The sequence below is a fragment of the Pristiophorus japonicus genome, chromosome 7, assembly GCF_044704955.1.
Source record: "Pristiophorus japonicus isolate sPriJap1 chromosome 7, sPriJap1.hap1, whole genome shotgun sequence".
NCBI classification, from domain to species: Eukaryota; Metazoa; Chordata; class Chondrichthyes; family Pristiophoridae; genus Pristiophorus; species Pristiophorus japonicus.
The window spans coordinates 234,940,576-234,962,219 of NC_091983.1; the positions used below are offsets into that span (position 1 = coordinate 234,940,576).

The 21,644-nt window shown below is 54.1% G+C and overlaps 1 protein-coding gene across 1 annotated transcript in view; it reads right to left on the reverse strand.

Moving 5' to 3' along the window:
* Window positions 1-5,524: 5,524 nt before the first annotated feature.
* LOC139266699 (netrin-G1-like) overlaps window positions 5,525-21,644 on the reverse strand; it is a 41,536-nt gene continuing 25,416 nt past the window's right edge. Inside the window, exons 7-8 of the mRNA XM_070884288.1 lie at window positions 7,549-7,683; window positions 5,525-5,754 (exon numbers count right to left, since the gene is read on the reverse strand). Coding sequence (XP_070740389.1) covers window positions 5,525-5,754; window positions 7,549-7,683 — 365 coding nt within the window. The remainder of the gene's footprint in view (window positions 5,755-7,548; window positions 7,684-21,644) is intronic.

The window sequence follows — 21,644 nt, forward strand, 5'->3', positions numbered from 1 at the left end:
TTCAGATGTAGTGCATTTAGCTTTGACTTATTTATATTCTTCCCTGATGTCACCTTAGTCACTGATGCCTTATTAACTTTGTTATTTTCTCCGTCTCTTCCTGATCCATTCTGCTTATTTTTACCCAAAACTTTACTCTGCTCCAGTGCCTTGACATTTCTCTTGCTGCTTTTAAATTTACTCTTTCCTGAAACCTCCTACCCACCCTTCATTAGTTTAAAGCCCAATTCAAAAAATAATGGAGGTTAGAGAAATATTTCTATATTCAAGGACTTTCTATCTCCTGAGCACCATTTATATCAAGACAAGGTCTTTCTTTAAAGGATGTTGTTGTTTGAGTCTAAGGCCCTTCCCCAGATGTTGCAGCAGCTGTGTCAGAGGCCTAGGAGGGAGTTACAAGCCCACCCTCCCATCCAGTCAATGTTGGACAGTGAGAGGGAGGAAACGCGAAGATGGAATGGTTGTAACAATGAAGGAGGAAGAAGGGAGAAGTTTACAAATAAACATCGACACTGATAAAAAGGTCACTGGAAAGTGAACACACAGAAACCCAAATACTTTCCACAGGCTCTCCCTGTCCCGTGTGTCTGGGCCTGAGATTTATATTTCAGCTGACTTCAGTCAGAAATAAGAAACACATCTTTGAATTATTGATCTTTCCGACCTGTTTATTTCAAGCTCTTTTAACTCTCATTCGACATCCTGTCAAAAGAGGCAGCAAATATTTCATTGAGGAAATCTGTTGGTATCATTCTTTGCTCAGATTTCAGTCTGACAGTCGATGAGAAACAGGTTCGGAGAAATTTCAGAGTTTTTTAACGGAAAGTTGAACTTTAGGTGTGAGCTGTGGTTCATTGGCAGCATTTCACCTCTGAGTCAGAAGGTCGTGGGTTCAAGTTGGCCCCTAAAGACTTGAGCCCATAATCCAGGAACATACTCCCAGTGCAGTACCGAGGGAGTGATGTCATCTCATCTATGCACTGTCGGAAGGGGCAGTACTGAGGGAGTGATGTCATCTCATCCATGCACTGTCAGAGGGGCAGTACTGAGGGAGTGATGTCATCTCATCTATGCACTGTCGGAGGGGCAGTACTGAGGGAGGGCTGCACTGTCAGAGGGGGCAGTACTGAGGGAGGGCTGCACTGTCAGAGGGGCAGTACTGAGGGAGGGCTGCACTGTCAGAGGGGCAGTACTGAGGGAGTGCTGCACTGTCAGAGGGAGCAGTACTGAGGGAGGGCTGCCCTGTCAGAGGGGCAGTACTGAGGGAGGGCTGCACTGTCAGAGGGGCAGTACTGAGGGAGTGCTGCACTGTCAGAGGGAGCAGTACTGAGGGAGGGCTGCCCTGTCAGAGGGGCAGTACTGAGGGAGGGCTGCACTGTCAGAGGGGCTGTACTGAGCAAGTGCTGCACTATCAGAGGGGGCAGTACGTCACTTGTGACTTTGATGAGAGTTGTTTCGATACTTTGGCAGGGGAGGAAACCTGGTGCTTCACAGGAGCGTAAATTATTTGACACCAAGTCACGTAAGGAGATATTCGGATAGGTGAGGTTTAAGGAGCATCTTTGAGGAGGGAGAGACGGAGAGGTTTAGAGAGGAAATTCCAGAGTTTGGGGCCCAGGGAGCTGAATGCATGGCCGTCAATGTTGGAGTGATTAAAATCGGTGATGTACAAAAGTGCACAGATCTCGGAGGGTGGTAGGGCTGGAGGAGGTTACAGAGATAGGAAGGGGTACAGGGCTGGAGGAGGTTACAGAGATAGGGAGTGGTGTAGGGCTGGAGGAGGTTACAGAGATAGGAAGGGGTGCAGGGCTAGAGGAGGTTACAGAGATAGGGAGGGGTGTAGGGCTGGAGGAGGTTACAAAGATAGGGAGGGGTGTAGGGCTGGAGGAGGTTATAGAGATTAGGGAGGGGTGTAGGGCTGGAGGAGGTTACAAAGATAGGGAGGGGTGTAGGGCTGGAGGAGGTTATAGAGATTAGGGAGGGGTGCAGGGCTGGAGGGAGTTACTGAGATAGGGAGGGGTGCAGGGCTGGAGGAAGTTACAGGGATAGGGAGGGGGTGTATGGCTGTAGTGGGGTTACAGAGATAGGGAGGGGTGTAGAGCTGGAGGGGGGTTACAGAGATAGGGAGGGGGTGTATGACTGTAGTGGGGTTACAGAGATAGGGAGGGGTGTAGGGCTGGAGGAGGTTACAGAGATAGGGAGGGGTGCAGGGCTGGAGGGGGGTTACAGAGATAGGGAGGGGTGCAGGGCTGGAGGAGGTAACAGAGATAGGGAGGGGTGCAGGGCTGGAGGGGGGTTACAGAGATAGGGAGGGGTGCAGGGCTGGCGGAGGTTACAGAGATAGGGAGGGGTGCAGGGCTGGAGGAAGTTACAGGGATAGGGAGGGGGTGTATGGCTGTAGTGGGGTTACAGAGATAGGGAGGGGTGCAGGGCTGGAGGGGTTACAGAGATAGGGAGGGGGTGTATGTCTGGAGAGGGGTTACAGAGATAGGGAGGGGTGTAGGGCTGGAGGGGTTACAGAGATAGGGAGGGGGTGTATGGCTGGAGAGGGGTTACAGAGATAGGGAGGGGTGTAGGGCTGGAGGGGGGTTACAGAGATAGGGAGGTGTGTAGGGCTGGAGGAAGTTACAGAGATAGGGAGGGGTGTAGGGCTGGAGGGGGGTTACAGAGATAGGGAGGGGGTGTATGGCTGGAGAGGGGTTACAGAGATAGGGAGGGGTGTAGGGCTGGAGTGGGGTTACAGAGATAGGGAGGGGTGTAGGGCTGGAGTGGGGTTACAGAGATAGGGAGGGGGTGTAGGGCTGGAGAGGGGTTACAGAGATAGGGAGGGGCGAGGCCATGGATGGAGTTGAACACAAGGGTGAGAATTTAAAATCGAGGTGTGGCCAGACCGGGAACAATGTCGGTCAGTGAACGGCGGGGTGGTGGGTGAACGGGACTTGGTGCGAGTTAGAACACAAAGGGGCCGAAATTGCTCTCCGACCAAAACGGGACACACTCACCGTTTCCTTTGCTGATTTACCGCCCCAATCGTTGTGTCTGGATCGATTTTGGACCTTTGTTAAATGTTTCTCTGGCGGGACGGTGAAGCCGGGCTGCGGCGGGGCGGAAGTCGGTGGGGAGCGGGGCGGAAGGTGGGCGGATTCAGGGGCGTCGCGCTGATGTGTCACAACGTCCCTCTCCTTCAGTTAAAGGGGAGGGCCGCTGCCAGCTCTGCATCAACTTTAGTGGTGCCCACTGGGCCACCAGGGAGGGTTTTGGCCAGGCCAGCGACCGACAATTAAAATAAAATGGCGGCCGCGGCAGTGCGCCCTCCTCTTTAAGGGCAGACGCCCCACGCAGCCACAAGCAGCTTCCCACCGGGGAAAGCTGTCAGTGACACCGACCGCCGGCCGATCTGCTCTCGCGGGACAATTTCCCATGGGGCAATTTCCCTTGCGGGGCGGAAAGGGGGTCAACGCTGCAAGGTAAGGGGTTGGCGTGCGCCCGACGGGATGGGAACACGGGCAGGGTGGTAGCTTACACCGCCATAAAAATGCACCAGGGCAATTTCTAAAATGGCGGCACCTCCGTCCCGACTGAGCGGTAGCTAATTGGTAACTGCTCTTAAAAAAAGGGGCAATTTCAGCCCCAAAACCATTTGATACAAAGGCACCCAACAGAGACAGCTCTTCAAAACCATAAACTAAAGGGAAATAATTTCCCCAAACACTGGGCTCCAGTTCCAGTCCGTGTGGAATGGCTCGAATCTAAAGAGCAAATCATCGTCTGTTATCAGCAACAAGCAAGTTGTAAATCTGCCGATAAATCTTCACACAACCTGTTGAGAGCAAGTGCAGAGCGTTAAACTGAGATGAAAGGGCCCAGTGGAGCCATTCTGACCCCGGCTGTCATGTATCTCACATTACTCTATATAACTGTATCTTACCATGCTATACATGACTGTAACTGGATATGGCCTGTAACAATAAGCATACCTTATCACCAGGGGTGCACTTGCAGGAGACACTCCATACCTGTCCCACTGAGGTATATAAAGGGAGGTCTCAGGCAAGTGCAGGACTGGAGAGCTGGAATGAAAGGTGCAGGTCCTGAGTGACCTTGACTTCAGCATGTGTCTTGTGTAAGTCAGTACATTAGAGTCCGGACTTAACACCGGCGAGTGACTTTTCAACATTTAATATCTGAAATGTCAGATAAATGGGCTTTGATGATAATTCCTTGGAACCAGGAAATATTCCACAAGAGTTCCCGAGACAGGTCAGGAAAAGATTCTCCAGAACAAGAAATAAATGATGATTAATGTCCCTGTCGAATGAATGAAATATTTTCAGGACACAATCTCTCTTCTATTTTGTTGTAAAAGCTTTGAATCCTCTGTGTAAGATAAACTCAGAGCAAAGTGAATCATTTCTCAGCCGTGGTCAGTCAAGGTCTCAGGTCAGAGTTTATCTGCACTGTCTGAGGGGCACAACTGTGGGAGTGCTGCACTGTCGGAGGGGCAATACTGAGATAGTGCCGCACTGTCGGAGGGACAATACTGAGATAGTGCTGCATTGTCGGAGGGGCAGTACTGAAGGACAGGAGCACTGTAGGAGGGACAATACTGAGGGAGCGCTGCAATGTCAGAGGGACAATACTGAGCGAGCGCTGCACAGTCGGAGGGGCAGTACTGAGGGAGTGCTGCACGGTCGGAGGGGCAGTGCTGAGGGGACACTGTACTGTCGGAGGGGCAGTACTGAGGAATCACTGCACTGTAGGAGGAGCAGTACAGAAGGAGTGCTGCACTGTCGGAGGATCAGTACAGAAGGAGTGCTGCACTGTCGGAGGATCAGTACTGAGGGAGTGCTGCACTATCAAATGGAGTGAGGGAAGGAATGAGGAAGGAAGGGAATGGATGGAATGAGAGTGATGGAGTGTAACAAGTGTGAGTGAGTGAGGGAGTGAGTGCTGCACTATCGGAGGTACGATCTTTTGGATGAGACATTAAACCGAGGTTCTGTCTGCCCTCTCAGGTGGGTGTAAAAGATCCCATTTCACTATTTGGAAGAAGAGCGGGGGAATTATCCCCGGTGTCCTCACCAATATTTATCCCTTGACCAACATCACTAAAACAGGTTGTCTGGTCATTATCACATTGCTGTTTGTTGAGAAAGTCCTTCATTGTCTGTTAGGTGCTTTGGGCTATCCTGAGAGGGTGAAAGGCGATGTAGAAATGCAAGTCCTTTCTTTCTTTCTTTGTCCCAAAGCTGGACATGGGCCGAGCAGCTGGCGATTACAGAATGAATATTAGCAGCTGCCTGGGCCCCGCGGGGAGTCCGAGAGTCCAGTCCCCACTGACTGCCCATTCCTTCCGGCCTCTCACATCCAGTCGGGCTGGGTGGGCTCCGGCCTCGGTTCCACTTTGTCTTTCCCAGGGGTGGGAGCGGGGGAGGGGAGCGTGTTTTACCGGCGACGCAGTAAACGCTGGATTCTCCTGCGCTCTTCGCACCTTCCCGTGAGCGGCCATGGCACTGGAAGCCGGTCAGAGCGGCGGGCGGCCGTTAGCGGTGATTAGCAGCGCAGTCAGCGACAGCAGCACCCGGTGTAAGGTGGGGTCCCGCGGGGATTGGGAGACACACCCTCCCACTTCCTCCCCACACTGGCCTTTCTCACACAGGAGCCCGGTGTAGGGAGCGGGGCACACACACCTCCCATTGTCCTCACACACTCCTCCGTTCTCACACCGCGTCAGAAAGTTATCACACACGCCCGCTGCAAGAGGTCAGAGAAAAGAAAGGTCAGGTCATAGAAACTCTCCCACGTTACAGATTGTTCCAACTCTCTCTCACTTTTACAACAACTTGCATTTATATAGCATCTTAATCGTAATAAAACGTCCCAAGGTGCTTCACAGGTTATCAGACAAAATTTAACACCGAGACACAAAAGGAGATATTAGGACAGGGGACCAAAAGCTTGGCCCAAGAAGTCGGGTTTAAGGATTGTCTTATAGGAGGAGCGAGAGGTGGAGAGGTTTAGTGAGTGAAATCCAGAGCTTCGGGCCCAGGCAGCTGAAGGCACGGCCGCCAATGGTTGAGCGATTAGAGTTGGGGATATGCAAGAGGACAGAACTGGAAGAGCACAGAGTTCGTGGAGGATTATGTGGCTGGAGGGGTTTACAGAGATAGGGAGGGTTATGAGGCTGGATGAGGTTACAGAGATAGGAAGGGGTGTAGGGCTGAAGGAGATTACAGAGATAGGGAGGAGTGTAGGGCTGGAGGGGGTTACAGAGTTAGGGAGGAGTGTAGCGCTGGAGGGGGTTACAGAGATAGGGAGGGGCGTAGGGCAGGAGGGGGTTACCGAGATAGGGAGGGGTGTTGGGCTGGAGGAGGTTACAGAAATAGGGAGGGCTAGAGGGGGTTATTGAGATAGGGAGGGGTGTAGGGCTGGAGGGGGTTACAGAGATAGGGAGGGGTGTAGGGCTGGAGGGGGTTACAGATATAGGGAGGGGTATAGGGCTGGAGAAGGTTACAGAGATAGGGAGGGTTGTAGCATGGAGGAGGTTACAGAGATAGGGAGGGTTGTAGGATGGAGGAGGTTACAGAGATAGGGAGGTTGTAGGATGGAGGAGGTTACAGAGATATTGGGGTATGTGGCCATGGAGGGATTTGAACACAAACATAAGAATTTTAAATTCGAGGCATTGCCAGACTGGAAGCCAATGAGGATCAGCGAGCACAGCGGGGATGGGTGAACAGGACTTGGTGCAAATTAGGATGGGATTAAATATTGAGGCTGAGACTGAGGATTAAATTCTGTGTCCAATTATTCTATCTAATTCTGGGCACATTAGGAAGGATGTCAAGGCCTTGGAGAGGGAGCAGAGAAGATTTACAGGAATGATACTGGGGATGTGGGACTTCAGTTATGTGGGGAGACTGGAAAAGCTGGGATTCTTCTCCTTCGAGCAGAGAAGGTTAAAGGGAGATTTAATAGTGGTGTTCACAATTATGAAAGGTTTTTGATCGAGTAAATAAGTAGAAGCTGTTTCCAGGGGCAGGAGAGTCAGGGACCAGAGGTCACAGGTTGAAGGTAATTGGCAAAGGACCAGAGGGGAGATGGGAAGAGTTTATTTACGCAGCGAGTTGTTGTGATCTGGAATGCGCTGCCTGAAAGGGCGGTGAGAGCAGATTCAATAGTAACTTTCAAAAGAGAATTGGATAAATATTTGAAAAGGAAAGATGTGCAGGTCTATTGGGAAAGAGCAGGGAGTGGGAGTAATTGGATCGCTCTTTCAAAGAGCCAGCACAGACCCGATGGGCCGAATGGCCTCCTTCTGTGCTGTCTGATTCTATGACCCACCCTCACTGAACTCCAGGCCTCCCTTTGTGAGGAGCTGTGCCACTAATTGTGTGGCAGGTGATGGGAGAGTCCAGGGGGATTCACTCACTAAAAGCCTCTGTGTTTCCCCCCACGGTACCTCTGCTATCGGATACTCTGCTGACCCTGACACCCAGAAGCCGGGGCGGAGTGAGGGGAGGGGCTGGTGCTGGAACGGTTACTTACCTCGACAGCCCCTGTGCCAGTAATATCCGGGCAGGCACCTGTCACACTTGGGCCCTGTCGCCCCCTCCTTACAGTCACAATATCCCGTGTCATTACAGCGATGGTGGAGCGAGCCATCAGGGTGACACTCACAGTCTGCAGAAACAAGACAACACACACACTGCACACGGCTGTTCCCAATAAACACAGCGACACAACCTCAGCGACAGGAATGAGTGCGAGCCGGGACAAGGGAGGCTCAGACTGTGGGGGTGAAACAAGTCTCCAACACTTTACAAACAGCTTCAATCCTCCACACACTGACTGCACACGGCCCGTGTTCCACTCCCTGGGGCGACTGCACAGAATTAACGCAGGTTAACAAGGCCAGAAAAAACAAGCCAGGTTCATCAATAGAGGATAGAATGCACAAGCACAGAAGTGATGTTAAACTTGTATCGAACCTTGGTTAGACCGCACTTGGAGCACTGGGCACAGTTCTGGTCTCCGTATTATAAAAAGGACAGAGAGGCACTGGAGAAGGTACAAAGTAGATTTACAAGGATGATACCAGAACTGAGACGTTGTACCTATCAGGAAAGGCTGACCAGGCTGGGGCTCTTTGCTGGGAAAGAGAAGACTGAGGGGTGACCTGATCGAGGTCTTTAAAATTGTGAAGAAGTTTGATAGGGTAGACATAGAGAAGATGATTCCACTTGTGGGGAGTCAAAAACTCAGGTCATAAATATAAGATCATCACTAATAAATCCAATAAGGAATGGAGGAGAAACTTCTTTATCCAGAGAATGGAACTCACTACCACAGGGAATGATTGAGGCGAATAGTATTGATGCATTTAAGGGGAAGCGAGATAAACACATGAGGGCGAAAGGAATAGAAGGATATGCTGATAGGGTGAGATGAAGAGGGGTGGGAGGAGGCTCGTGTGGAGCATAAACACCGGCATGGAGCGGTTGGGCCGAATGGCCTGTTTCAGTGCTGCACATTCTGTGTAATTGTGTGTGTGGAGAATGGGAGGAGATGAGGAAATGGAGAGAGGGGATTGTTGGTGGACACTGGGGGGAAGGGGTAACATTGAGCAGAGGGAAGCAACGCTGCTACGATGCAGGATGGTCGTTTACCGAGAGTACAAACTGTCATGTATTCAACTGTCATTGTAACCCATGTATAAGCTGACCTAAGTTGTACACCTTGAGAACACTGACCACAGGGGGCGAACTTGTGGGAGACACTCCTAACCTGGACTCTCCGGTATAAAAGGGGAAGCTCCACCCACCGTCTGTCTCTTGAGGTCTTGGTAATAAAGGTAACTGGTCACAGGGTAACCTTCTCTCAAGTATGGGCCTTGTGTACATTTATACTGTATAGTAAGGACATATTATTGGCAACGAGAAACTGGGATTTAAACCACGCGAGCATGGCCACTAGCAGCACAGAAAAGAGTTACTGTGTTGGTGATGATTGGGACGATTTTATTGAGAGACGATAGCTAAGTTTTGTCACTAAGGAATGGTTGGGACAGGATTCAGCCGACAAACGCAGGGCTCATCTCCTGACTGTTTGTGGATCCAGAATGTACTCCCTGATGAAGGACCTTCTAGTGCCAGAGAAGCCGGCGGATAAGACTTTGCAAGAGCTCAATAAGTTGATCGGGGAACACCTTAAACCAGCGAGCAGCATGCACATGGCGAGACACCGGTTTTACACGCACCGGCGGCGAGAAGGGCAAAGCGTTCCAGACTTCATGGCAGATCTCCGGCGACTGGCGAGCCTATGTAAGTTCCCAGGTGCATGCAGAGCGGAGATGCTGTGAAACTTTTTTAGTGAGGGCATCGGGCATGCTGGGGTTTTCAGTAAACTGATTGAGACCAAAGACTTGACCTTGGAAGTGGCGGCTCTGATAGCCCAGACAATTATCTCAGGGGAGGAAGAGACTAGAATGATTTATGGCAAAAATCTTGGCTCAAATGCGGCAAATGACCAAGGACTCAACATTGTTAATGCGGCACACAGTTCTCAAGGCAGACAAGGACAATCAGACATGCCCCAGCATGTAGTCGAACCCAAAGGGGGAATTCAACAGAGACAATGGCTAGCTGAATGGCGATTCAGGCCATCGCAATGGACAATGTGCGGCCAGTAATGGGTTCATCAATACCTGTTAATGGTGCGCTTAAGGACAGTTACAGAGACAGTCAGAGATGATCGACTGGTAATGGATCTTTTGTTTCCAACAATGGAGCCTCCAGCTCATGCTGGAGGTGTGGAAGCAAACACCCAGCCAGAGCTTGCAGGTATCAGCAATATACCTGCAGAAACTGCAACATCAGCGGTCACTTGGCGCATATGTGCAGCAAGCCTGCAGCCAGGTTGCTGTACGAGGAGGACGGGCCCGATGTAAGCCCTACAAAGCCAAATGAATACTGGGGGAAATCACTGGAAGCTGAAGTTCAGCGAGTTCAGGTGGAGGACAGATACAGTTCATACACCAGGACGCCACCGATAATGATGAAAGTGCTCCTCAATGGCATCCCAATATTAATGGAGCTAGACACGGGGGCCAGCCAGTTCCTGATGAGTATCAAACAGTTCGAAAGGTTGTGGGTGTCCAAGCCCAGGAGGCCAAAATTATTGCCGATTGACGCATTGCTACGGACATATACAAAGGAGATCATTCCGGTGCTAGGCAGCACCACGGTAGCCATGACCCACAAAGATTCGGAGAACAGGTTGCCACTCTTGATTTTCCCAGGGGACGGTCCCGCACTACTGGGGAGGAGTTGGCTTGCTCTCATGAACTGGAAATGGGCGATGTCAATGCAATTTCTTCTGTGGAGCGAGTATCATTCTCACAGGTCCTGCACAAATTTGACTTATTATTTCAACCCAGCATCGGCACTTTCATGGGGACCAAGGTAGTGATTCACATAAACCCGGACGCCAGGCCAGTATACCACAAGGCCAGAGCGGTGCCGTACGTGATGCGGAAAAAGATAGAATGCGAATCGGACCGCCTGCTGAGGGAAGGCATCATCTTGCCAGTCGAATTCAGTGACTGGGTGAGCCCAATCGTGGCAGTGCTCAAGGCGGATGGGTCGGTCAGGATATGTGGCGATTACAAGGCCACCATCAATCGGGTATCACTCCAAGATCAGTACCCGCTACCGAGAGTGGAGGACCTCTTTGCGACGCTATCCAGTGGCAAACTTTCTTCAAAATTGGACCTGACCTCAGCTTACATGACCCAGGAGCTGGCGAGTGAGTCAAAGAAGCTGACCACAATCACGACACACAAGGGGTTGTTTGAGTATAACAGATGTCCGTTCGGGATTCATTCGGCCGCCGCGATCTTTCAGCGAAATATGGAAAGCCTCCTCAAGTAAATTCCAAGGACAGTGGTCTTTCAAGATGACATCCTCATCACGGGTCGCGATATTGAAGAACACCTCCACAACCTGGAGGAGGTGCTACGCAGACTGGACCAGGTCGGGCTGCGACTGAAAAAAGCGAAGTGCGTCTTCTTAGCTACAGAGGTAGAATTCCTCGGGAGGAGGGTGGCAGCAGACGGGATCAGACCTACTGCGTCCAAAACGGAAACGATCCAGGGAGCCATAACACGACGGAACTGCATTTGTTTCTGGGGCTCCTGAACTATTTTGGGAACTTTCTTCCCAAATTGAGCACGCTGTTAGAGCCGCTACACGTGCTCCTACACAAAGGTCGTGATTGGGTCTGGGGGGACAGCCAGGAAAAGGCTTTTGATGGAGCACGCAATTTGTTGTGCTCTAAAAAACTGTTAACGTTATATGACCCGTGTAAGAAACTAATTTTAACAGATGATGCGTCATCCTATGGGGTCGTGTGTGTGTGGCAGCATGTGAATGCCAATGGTCAGTTACAGCCGGTAGCTTATGCCTCCATAAGTCTGTCCCAGGCAGAAAGGGGTTACGGGATGGTAGAAAAGGAAGCACAAGCATGTGTATATGCAGTAAAAAAAATGCATCAGCATCTGTTTGGCAGGAAATTTGAGCTGGAGACAGATCATAAACCACTAACATCCCTTTTGGCCGACAACAAGGCCATAAATGCGAATGCATCAGCCTGCATAAAGAGGTGGGCACTCACGTTAGCCGCCTATGACTACACAATTTGACACAGACCAGGCACTGAAAACTGCGCCGATGCACTCAGCAGGATCCCACTAGCCACCACTGAGGGGGCAGCTGAGCATGATGCTGAGATGGTCATGGCTGATGAAGCTTTCGAAAGCGAAGGCTCACCTGTGACAGCCCATCAGATTAAGTTCTGGACAAATAAAGACCCGCTACTGTCTTTAGTTAAGAAATGTGTCCTGAATGGGGACTGGGCAGCCACGTATGGGGCATGCCCTGAGGAGTTTAAACCGTTTCATAGGTGCAAGGATGAACTCTTGATTCAGGCCGATTGCCTACTGTGGGGAAACCGAGTAGTCATGCCCCCGAAGGGCAGAGAGGTGTTTATCAGAGAACTACACAATGAGCACCCGGGCATTGTCATGACGCAGCCAAGGAAGCCCCCCTTAGCCCTGGTCCTGGCTCGCCAAGCCATGGTCACACATCCACGTGGACTACGTAGGTCCTTTCATGGGAAAAATGCTTTTGGTTGTAGTAGACGCTTACTCCAAATGGATTGAGTGTGGATTTTAAATTGAAGCACATCCTCTGCCACGGTAGAAAGTCTATGGGCAATATTTGCTGCCCATGGTCTACCGAACGTCTTGGTCAGCGACAATGGCCCGTACAAGTACTGAATTCCAGGACTTCATGGCGGGCAATGGAATCAACCATGTCAGAATGGCATCGTTCAAGCCGACCTCAAATGGCCAGGCGGAACGAGCAGTGCAGATAATCAAACAGGGGATGCTCAGAATCCAAGGGGGTTCCCTACAAAGCTGCTTATCACGTCTCCTGTTGGCCAATAGATCCCGACCACACTCGCTCACAGGGGTTCCACCTGCAGAGCTGCTAATGAAAAGGACGCTCAAAACCAGGTTATCCTTGTGCACCCTACTATGAAAGAAATTGTTGAGAGCAGGCGTCAGTCACAATGTGACTACCATGACAGGAATGCGAGGGCACGATGTATTGATGTCAATGACTCTGTTTTTGTCCTTAATTACGCTGCAAGGCCCAAATGGCTTGCAGGCACTGTGATTGCCAAAGAGGGGAATAGGGTTTTGGCAGTTAAACTTACCAATGGACAAATCTGCCGCAAACACGTGGATCAAACTAAAAGGAGGTTCAGCAACACCATAGAAGAAGCAGAGGAAGAACACGACGTAGAGTTTACTCCACCACAGGTGACCGAACACCGGAATCAAGTGGAGGAGAGCCCAGTCACTGTGGGCAGTCCAGACAGGCTTGAGGCACCGCAAACAGCAGACACTCAGGCCAGTGCCCAACAACCAGAGCCCCAACTCAGGCGCTCTACAAGGGAGCGCAAACCACCAGAGAGACTTAACCTGTGATCCCAATAAGACTTTGAGGGGAGGTGATGTCATGTATTCAATTGTCATTGTGACCCATGCATAAGCTGACCTAAGTTGTACACCTTCAGAACACTGACCACAGGGGACGGACTTGTGGGAGACACTCCTAACCCGGACTTTCCGGTAAAATGGGGAAGCTCCACCCACCGTCTGTCTCTTGAGGTCTTGGCAATAAAGGTAACTGGTCACAGAGTGACCTTTTCTCAAGTATGGGCCTCGTGTGCATTTATACTGTATAGTAAGGACATATTACAAACAACATACAAATTCCTGAAAAACAATGGAGACAGGGAGGCAACGATTATATCGTCAAAACACAGAGCTTTCAATATAACTCAACACAGCCTGGGCCAGGCCTCATCGCTAGGGAAAGCCTGGGCCAGGCCTCATCGCTTGGGAAAGCCTCGCCAGATCTCATCGCTGGGAAAGATTGGGTTGGGGCCAAGTCACTGGGGAAAGATTGGGTCAGAGTCTAGTCACTGGGGAAAGGTTGGGTCAGGGCCTCGTCACATGGGAAAGGTTGGGTCGGGGTCTAGTCACTGGGGAAAGGTTGAGTCGGGGTCCAGTCACTGGGGAAAGGTTGGGTCGGGGTCTAGTCACTGGGGAAAGGTTGAGTCGGGGTCTAGTCACTGGGGAAAGGTTGGGTCGGGGTCTAGTCACTGGGGAAAGGTTGGGTCAGGGTCTAGTCACTGGGGAAAGGTTGAGTCAGGACCTATTCACTGGGGAAAGGTTGGGTCGGGGTCTAGTCACTGGGGAAAGGTTGGGTCGGGGCCTAGTCACTGGGGAAAGGTTGGGTCGGGGTCGAGTCACTGGGGAAAGGTGAGTCAGGACCGAGTCACTGGGGAAAGGTTGGTTCGGGGTCTAGTCACTGGGGAAAAGTTGGGTCGGGGCCTAGTCACTGGGGAAAGGTTGGGTCGGGGCCTAGTCACTGGGGAAAGGTTGGGTCGGGGCCTAGTCACTGGGGAAAGGTTGGGTCGGGGTCTAGTCACTGGGGAAAGATTGGGTCGGGGCCTAGTCACTGGGGAAAGGTTGGGTCGGGGTCTAGTCACTGGGGAAAGGTTGGGTCAGGGTCTAGTCACTGGGGAAAGGTTGAGTCAGGACCTAGTCACTGGGGAAAGGTTGGGTCGGGGTCTAGTCACTGGGGAAAGATTGGGTCGGGGCCTAGTCACTGGGGAAAGGTTGGGTCAGGGTCTAGTCACTGGGAAAAGGTTGGGTCGGGGTCCAGTCAATGGGGAAAGGTTGGGTCGGGGCCTAGTCACTGGGGAAAGGTTGAGTCGGGGCCTAGTCACTGGGGAAAGGTTGGGTCGGGGTCTAGTCACTGGGGAAAGGTAAGGTCGGGGTCTAGTCACTGGGGAAAGGTTGGGTCGGGGTCTAGTCACTGGGGAAAGGTTGGGTCGGGGCCCAGTCACTGGGGAAATGTTGGGTCGGGGTCTAGTCACTGGGGAAAGGTTGGGTCGGGGTCGAGTCACTGGGGAAAGGTTGGGTCGGGGTCTAGTCACTGGGGAAAGGTTGGCTCGGGGTTCTAGTCACAGGGGAAAGTTTGGGTCGGGGTCTAGTCACTGGGGAAAGGTTGGGTCGGGGCCGAGTCACAAGGGAAAGGTTGGGTCGGGGCCGAGTCACTGGGGAAAGGTTGGGTCGGGGCCGAGTCACAAGGGAAAGGTTGAGTCGGGGTCTAGTCACTGGGTAAAGGTTGGGTCGGGGCCGAGTCACAAGGGAAAGGTTGGGTCGGGGTCTAGTCACTGGGTAAAGGTTGGGTCGGGGTCTAGTCACTGGGTAAAGGTTGGATCGGGGCCTAGTCTCTGGGGAAAGGTTGGGTCGGGGCCCAGTCACTGGGGAAATGTTGGGTCGGGGTCTAGTCACTGGGGAAAGGTTGGGTCGGAGTCTAGTCTCTGGGGAAAGGTTGGGTCGGGGCTCAGTCATTGGGGAAAGGTTGGGTCGGGGTCTAGTCACTGGGGAAAGGCTGGGTCGGGGTCTAGTCACTGGGGAAAGGCTGGATCGGGGTCTAGTCACTGGGGAAAGGTTGGGTCGGGGTTCTAGTCACAGGGGAAAGTTTGGGTCGGGGTCTAGTCACTGGGGAAATGTTGGGTCGGGGCCGAGTCACTGGGGAAAGGTTGGGTCGGGTCCAAGTCACAGGGGAAAGGTTGGGTCGGGGTCTAGTCACTGGGGAAAGGTTGGGTCGGGGTCTAGTCACTGGGGAAAGGTTGGGTCGGGGTCTAGTCACTGGGGAAAGGTAGGGACGGGGTCTAGTCACTGGGGAAATGTTGAGTCGGGGTCTCGTCACTGGCGAAAGGTTGAGTCGGGGTCGAGTCACTGGGGAAAGTTTGGTTCGGGGTCTAGTCACAAAGGAAAGGTTGGGTCAGGGCCCAGTCACTGGGGAATGGTTGGGTCAGGGCCTAGTCACTGGGGAAAGGTTGAGTCGAGGTCTAGTCACTGGGGAAATGTTGAGTCGAGGTCTAGTCACTGGGGAAAGGTTGGGTCGGGGTCTAGTCACTGGGGAAAGGTTGGGTCGGGGTCTAGTCACTGGGGAAAGGTTGGGTCAGGGTCTAGTCACTGGGGAAAGGTTGAGTCGGGACCTAGTCACTGGGGAAAGGTTGGGTCGGAGTCTAGTCACTGGGGAAAGGTTGGTTCGGAGTCCAGTCACTGGGGAAAGGTTGGGTTGGGGTCAAGTCACTGGGGAAAGGTTGGGTCGGGGTCCAGTCAATGGGGAAAGGTTGGGTCGGGGCCTAGTCACTGGGGAAAGGTTGGGCCGGGGGTCTAGTCATTGGGGAAAGGTTGGGTCGGGGTCTAGTCACTGGGGAAAAGTTGAGTCGGGGTCTAGTTACTGGGGAAAGGTTGGGTCGGGGTCTAGTCACTGGGGAAAGGTTGTGTCGGGGTCTAGTCACAGGGGAAAGGTTGGGTCGGGGCCTAGTCTCTGGGGAAAGGTTGAGTCGGGGCCTAGTCTCTGGGGAAAGGTTGGGTCGGGGTCTAGTCACTGGGGAAAGGTTGGGTCGGGGTCTAGTCACTGGGGAAAGGTTGGGTCGGGGTCTAGTCACTGGGGAAAGGTTGGCTCGGGGCCTAGTCTCTGGGGAAAGGTTGGGTCGGTGCCCAGTCACTGGGGAAATGTTGGATCGGGGTCTCGTCACTGGGGAAAGGTTGGGTCGGGGCCTAGTCTCTGGGGAAAGGTTGGGTCGGGGCCCAGTCACTGGGGAAAGGTTGGGTCGGGGTCTCGTCACTGGGGAAAGATTGAGTCGGGGCCTAGTCACTGGGAAAGGTTGGGTCGGGGTCAAGTCACTGGGGAAATGTTGGGTCGGGGTGTAGTCACTGGGGAAAGGTTGGGTCAGGGTCTAGTCACTGGGGAAAGGTTGGGTCGGGGGTCTAGTCACAGGGGAAAGTTTGGGTCGGGGTCTAGTCACTGGGGAAAGGTTGGGTCGGGGGTCTAGTCACTGGGGAAAGGTTGGGTCGGGGTCTAGTCACTGGGGAATGGTTGGGTCGGGGTCTAGTCACTGGGGAAAGGTTGAGTCGCGGTCTAGTCACTGGGGAAAGGTTGGGTCGGGGTCTACTCATTGAGGAAAGGTTGGGTCGGGGCCTAGTCACTGGGGAAAGGTTGGGTTGGGGTCTAGTCACTGGGGAAAGGTTGAGTCAGGACCTAGTCACTGGGGAAAGGTTGGGTCGGGGTCTAGTCACTGGGGAAAGATTGGGTCGGGGCCTAGTCACTGGGGAAAGGTTGGGTCAGGGTCTAGTCACTGGGGAAAGGTTGGGTCGGGGTCCAGTCAATGGGGAAAGGTTGGGTCGGGGCCTAGTCACTGGGGAAAGGTTGAGTCGGGGCCTAGTCACTGGGGAAAGGTTGGGTCGGGGTCTAGTCACTGGGGAAAGGTTGGGTCGGGGTCTAGTCACTGGGGAAAGGTTGGGTCGGGGTCTAGTCACTGGGGAAAGGTTGGGTCGGGGTCTAGTCACTGGGTAAAGGTTGGATCGGGGCCTAGTCTCTGGGGAAAGGTTGGGTCGGGGCCCAGTCACTGGGGAAATGTTGGGTCGGGGTCTAGTCACTGGGGAAAGGTTGGGTCGGAGTCTAGTCTCTGGGGAAAGGTTGGGTCGGGGCCCAGTAACTGGGGAAAGGTTGGGTCGGGGTCTAGTCACTGGGGAAAGATTGAGTCGGGGCCTAGTCACTGGGGAAAGCTTGGGTCGGGGTCTAGTCACTGGGGAAAGGTTGGGTCGGGGTCTAGTCACTGGGGAAAGGTTGGGTCGGGGTTCTAGTCACAGGGGAAAGTTTGGGTCGGGGTCTAGTCACTGGGGAAAGGTTGGGTCGGGGCCGAGTCACTGGGGAAAGGTTGGGTCGGGGCCGAGTCACTGGGGAAAGGTTGGGTCGGGTCCAAGTCACAGGGGAAAGGTTGGGTCGGGGCCTAGTCACTGGGGAAAGGTTGGGTCGGGGTCTAGTCACTGGGGAAAGGTTGGGTCGGGGTCTAGTCACTGGGGAAAGGTTGGGTCGGGGTCTAGTCACTGGGGAAAGGTTGGGTCGGGGTCTAGTCACTGGGTAAAGGTTGGATCGGGGCCTAGTCTCTGGGGAAAGGTTGGGTCGGGGCCCAGTCACTGGAGAAATGTTGGGTCGGGGTCTAGTCACTGGGGAAAGTTTGGGTCGGGGCCTAGTCACTAGGAAAGGTTGGGTCGGGGTCTAGTCACTGGGGAAAGGTTGGGTCGGGGTCTAGTCACTGGGGAAAGGTTCGGTCAGGGTCTAGTCACTGGGGAAAGGTTGGGTCGGGGGTCTAGTCACAGGGGAAAGTTTGGGTCGGGGTCTAGTCACTGGGGAAATGTTGGGTCGGGGTCTAGTCACTGGGGAAAGGTTGAGTCGCGGTCTAGTCACTGGGGAAAGGTTGGGTCGGGGTCTACTCATTGAGGAAAGGTTGGGTCGGGGCCTAGTCACTGGGGAAAGGTTGGGTTGGGGTCTAGTCACTGGGGAAAGGTTGGGTCGGGGTCTACTCATTGGGGAAAGGTTGGGTCGGGGCCTAGTCACTGGGGAAAGGTTGGGTCGGGGCCGAGTCATTGGGGAAAGGTTGAGTCGGGGCCAAATCACATGGGAAAGATTGGGTCAGGGCCCAGTCACTGGGGAAAGGTTGGGTCGGGGTCTAGTCACTGGGGAAAGGTTGAGTCAGGACCTAATCACTGGGGAAAGGTTGGGTCGGGGTCTAGTCACTGGGGAAAGGTTGGTTCGGAGTCCAGTCACTGGGGAAAGGTTGGGTTGGGGTCAAGTCACTGGGGAAAGGGTGGGTCGGGGTCCAGTCAATGGGGAAAGGTTGGGTCGGGGCCCAGTCACTGGGGAAAGGTTGGGCCGGGGGTCTAGTCATTGGGGAAAGGTTGGGTCGGGGTCTAGTCACTGGGGAAAAGTTGAGTCGGGGTCTAGTTACTGGGGAAAGGTTGGGTCGGGGTCTAGTCACAGGGGAAAGGTTGGGTCGGGGCCTAGTCTCTGGGGAAAGGTTGAGTCGGGGCCTCGTCTCTGGGGAAAGGTTGGGTCGGGGTCTAGTCACTGGGGAAAGGTTGGGTCGGGGTCTAGTCACTGGGGAAAGGTTGGGTCGGGGTCTAGTCACTGGGGAAAGGTTGGCTCGGGGCCTAGTCTCTGGGGAAATGTTGGGTCGGTGCCCAGTCACTGGGGAAATGTTGGATCGGGGTCTCGTCACTGGGGAAAGGTTGGGTCGGGGCCTAGTCTCTGGGGAAAGGTTGGGTCGGGGCCCAGTCACTGGGGAAAGGTTGGGTCGGGGTCTCGTCACTGGGGAAAGATTGAGTCGGGGCCTAGTCACTGGAAAAGGTTGGGTCGGGGCCTAGTCACTGGGAAAGGTTGGGTCGGGGTCAAGTCACTGGGGAAATGTTGGGTCGGGGTGTAGTCACTGGGGAAAGGTTGGGTCAGGGTCTAGTCACTGGGGAAAGGTAGGGTCGGGGGTCTAGTCACAGGGGAAAGTTTGGGTCGGGGTCTAGTCACTGGGGAAAGGCTGGGTCGGGGGTCTAGTCACTGGGGAAAGGTTGGGTCGGAGTCTAGTCACTTGGGAAAGGTTGGGTTGGGGTCTAGTCACTGGGGAAAGGTTGAGTCAGGACCTAGTCACTGGGGAAAGGTTGGGTCGGGGTCTAGTCACTGGGGAAAGATTGGGTCGGGGCCTAGTCACTGGGGAAAGGTTGGGTCAGGGTCTAGTCACTGGGGAAAGGTTGGGTCGGGGTCCAGTCAATGGGGAAAGGTTGGGTCGGGGCCTAGTCACTGGGGAAAGGTTGAGTCGGGGCCTAGTCACTGGGGAAAGGTTGGGTCGGGGTCTAGTCACTGGGGAAAGGTTGGGTCGGGGTCTAGTCACTGGGGAAAGGTTGGGTCAGGGTCTAGTCACTGGGGAAAGGTTGGGTCGGGGTCTAGTCACTGGGTAAAGGTTGGATCGGGGCCTAGTCTCTGGGGAAAGGTTGGGTCGGGGCCCAGTCACTGGGGAAATGTTGGGTCGGGGTCTAGTCACTGGGGAAAGGTTGGGTCGGAGTCTAGTCTCTGGGGAAAGGTTGGGTCGGGGCCCAGTAACTGGGGAAAGGTTGGGTCGGGGTCTAGTCACTGGGGAAAGATTGAGTCGGGGCCTAGTCACTGGGGAAAGCTTGGGTCGGGGTCTAGTCACTGGGGAAAGGTTGGGTCGGGGTCCAGTCAATGGGGAAAGGTTGGGTCGGGGCCTAGTCACTGGGGAAAGGTTGGGCCGGGGGTCTAGTCATTGGGGAAAGGTTGGGTCGGGGTCTAGTCACTGGGCAAAAGTTGAGTCGGGGTCTAGTTACTGGGGAAAGGTTGGGTCGGGGTCTAGTCACTGGGGAAAGGTTGTGTCGGGGTCTAGTCACAGGGGAAAGGTTGGGTCGGGGCCTAGTCTCTGGGGAAAGGTTGAGTCGGGGCCTAGTCTCTGGGGAAAGGTTGGGTCGGGGTCTAGTCACTGGGGAAAGGTTGGGTCGGGGTCTAGTCACTGGGGAAAGGTTGGGTCGGGGTCTAGTCACTGGGGAAAGGTTGGCTCGGGGCCTAGTCTCTGGGGAAAGGTTGGGTCGGTGCCCAGTCACTGGGGAAATGTTGGATCGGGGTCTCGTCACTGGGGAAAGGTTGGGTCGGGGCCTAGTCTCTGGGGAAAGGTTGGGTCGGGGCCCAGTCACTGGGGAAAGGTTGGGTCGGGGTCTCGTCACTGGGGAAAGATTGAGTCGGGGCCTAGTCACTGGGAAAGGTTGGGTCGGGGTCAAGTCACTGGGGAAATGTTGGGTCGGGGTGTAGTCACGGGGGAAAGGTTGGGTCAGGGTCTAGTCACTGGGGAAAGGTAGGGTCGGGGGTCTAGTCACTGGGGAAAGGCTGGGTCGGGGGTCTAGTCACTGGGGAAAGGTTGGGTCGGGGTCTAGTCACTGGGGAACGGTTGGGTCGGGGTCTAGTCACTGGGGAAAGGTTGAGTCGCGGTCTAGTCACTGGGGAAAGGTTGGGTCGGGGTCTACTCATTGAGGAAAGGTTGGGTCGGGGCCTAGTCACTTGGGAAAGGTTGGGTTGGGGTCTAGTCACTGGGGAAAGGTTGAGTCAGGACCTAGTCACTGGGGAAATGTTGGGTCGGGGTCTAGTCACTGGGGAAAGATTGGGTCGGGGCCTAGTCACTGGGGAAAGGTTGGGTCAGGGTCTAGTCACTGGGGAAAGGTTGGGTCGGGGTCCATTCAATGGGGAAAGGTTGGGTCGGGGCCTAGTCACTGGGGAAAGGTTGAGTCGGGGCCTAGTCACTGGGGAAAGGTTGGGTCGGGGTCTAGTCACTGGGGAAAGGTTGGCTCGGGGTCTAGTCACTGGGGAAAGGTTGGGTCGGGGTCTAGTCACTGGGGAAAGGTTGGGTCGGGGTCTAGTCACTGGGTAAAGGTTGGATCGGGGCCTAATCTCTGGGGAAAGGTTGGGTCGGGGCCCAGTCACTGGGGAAATGTTGGGTCGGGGTCTAGTCACTGGGGAAAGGTTGGGTTGGAGTCTAGTCTCTGGGGAAAGGTTGGGTCGGGGCCCAGTAACTGGGGAAAGGTTGGGTCGGGGTCTAGTCACTGGGGAAAGATTGAGTCGGGGCCTAGTCACTGGGGAAAGCTTGGGTCGGGGTCTAGTCACTGGGGAAAGGTTGGGTCGGGGTCTAGTCACTGGGGAAAGGTTGGGTCGGGGTCTAGTCACTGGGGAAAGGTTGGGTCGGGGTTCTAGTCACAGGGGAAAGTTTGGGTCGGGGTCTAGTCACTGGGGAAAGGTTGGGTCGGGTCCAAGTCACAGGGGAAAGGTTGGGTCGGGGCCTAGTCACTGGGGAAAGGTTGGGTCGGGGTCTAGTCACTGGGGAAAGGTTGGGTCGGGGTCCATTCACTGGGGAAAGGTTGGGTCGGGGTCTAGTCACTGGGTAAAGGTTGGATCGGGGCCTAGTCTCTGGGGAAAGGTTGGGTCGGGGCCCAGTCACTGGGGAAAGGTTGGGTCGGAGTCTAGTCTCTGGGGAAAGGTTGGGTCGGGGCCCAGTCACTGGGGAAAGGTTGGGTCGGGGTCTAGTCACTGGGGAAAGGTTGGGTCGGAGTCTAGTCTCTGGGGAAAGGTTGGGTCGGGGCCCAGTCACTGGGGAAAGGT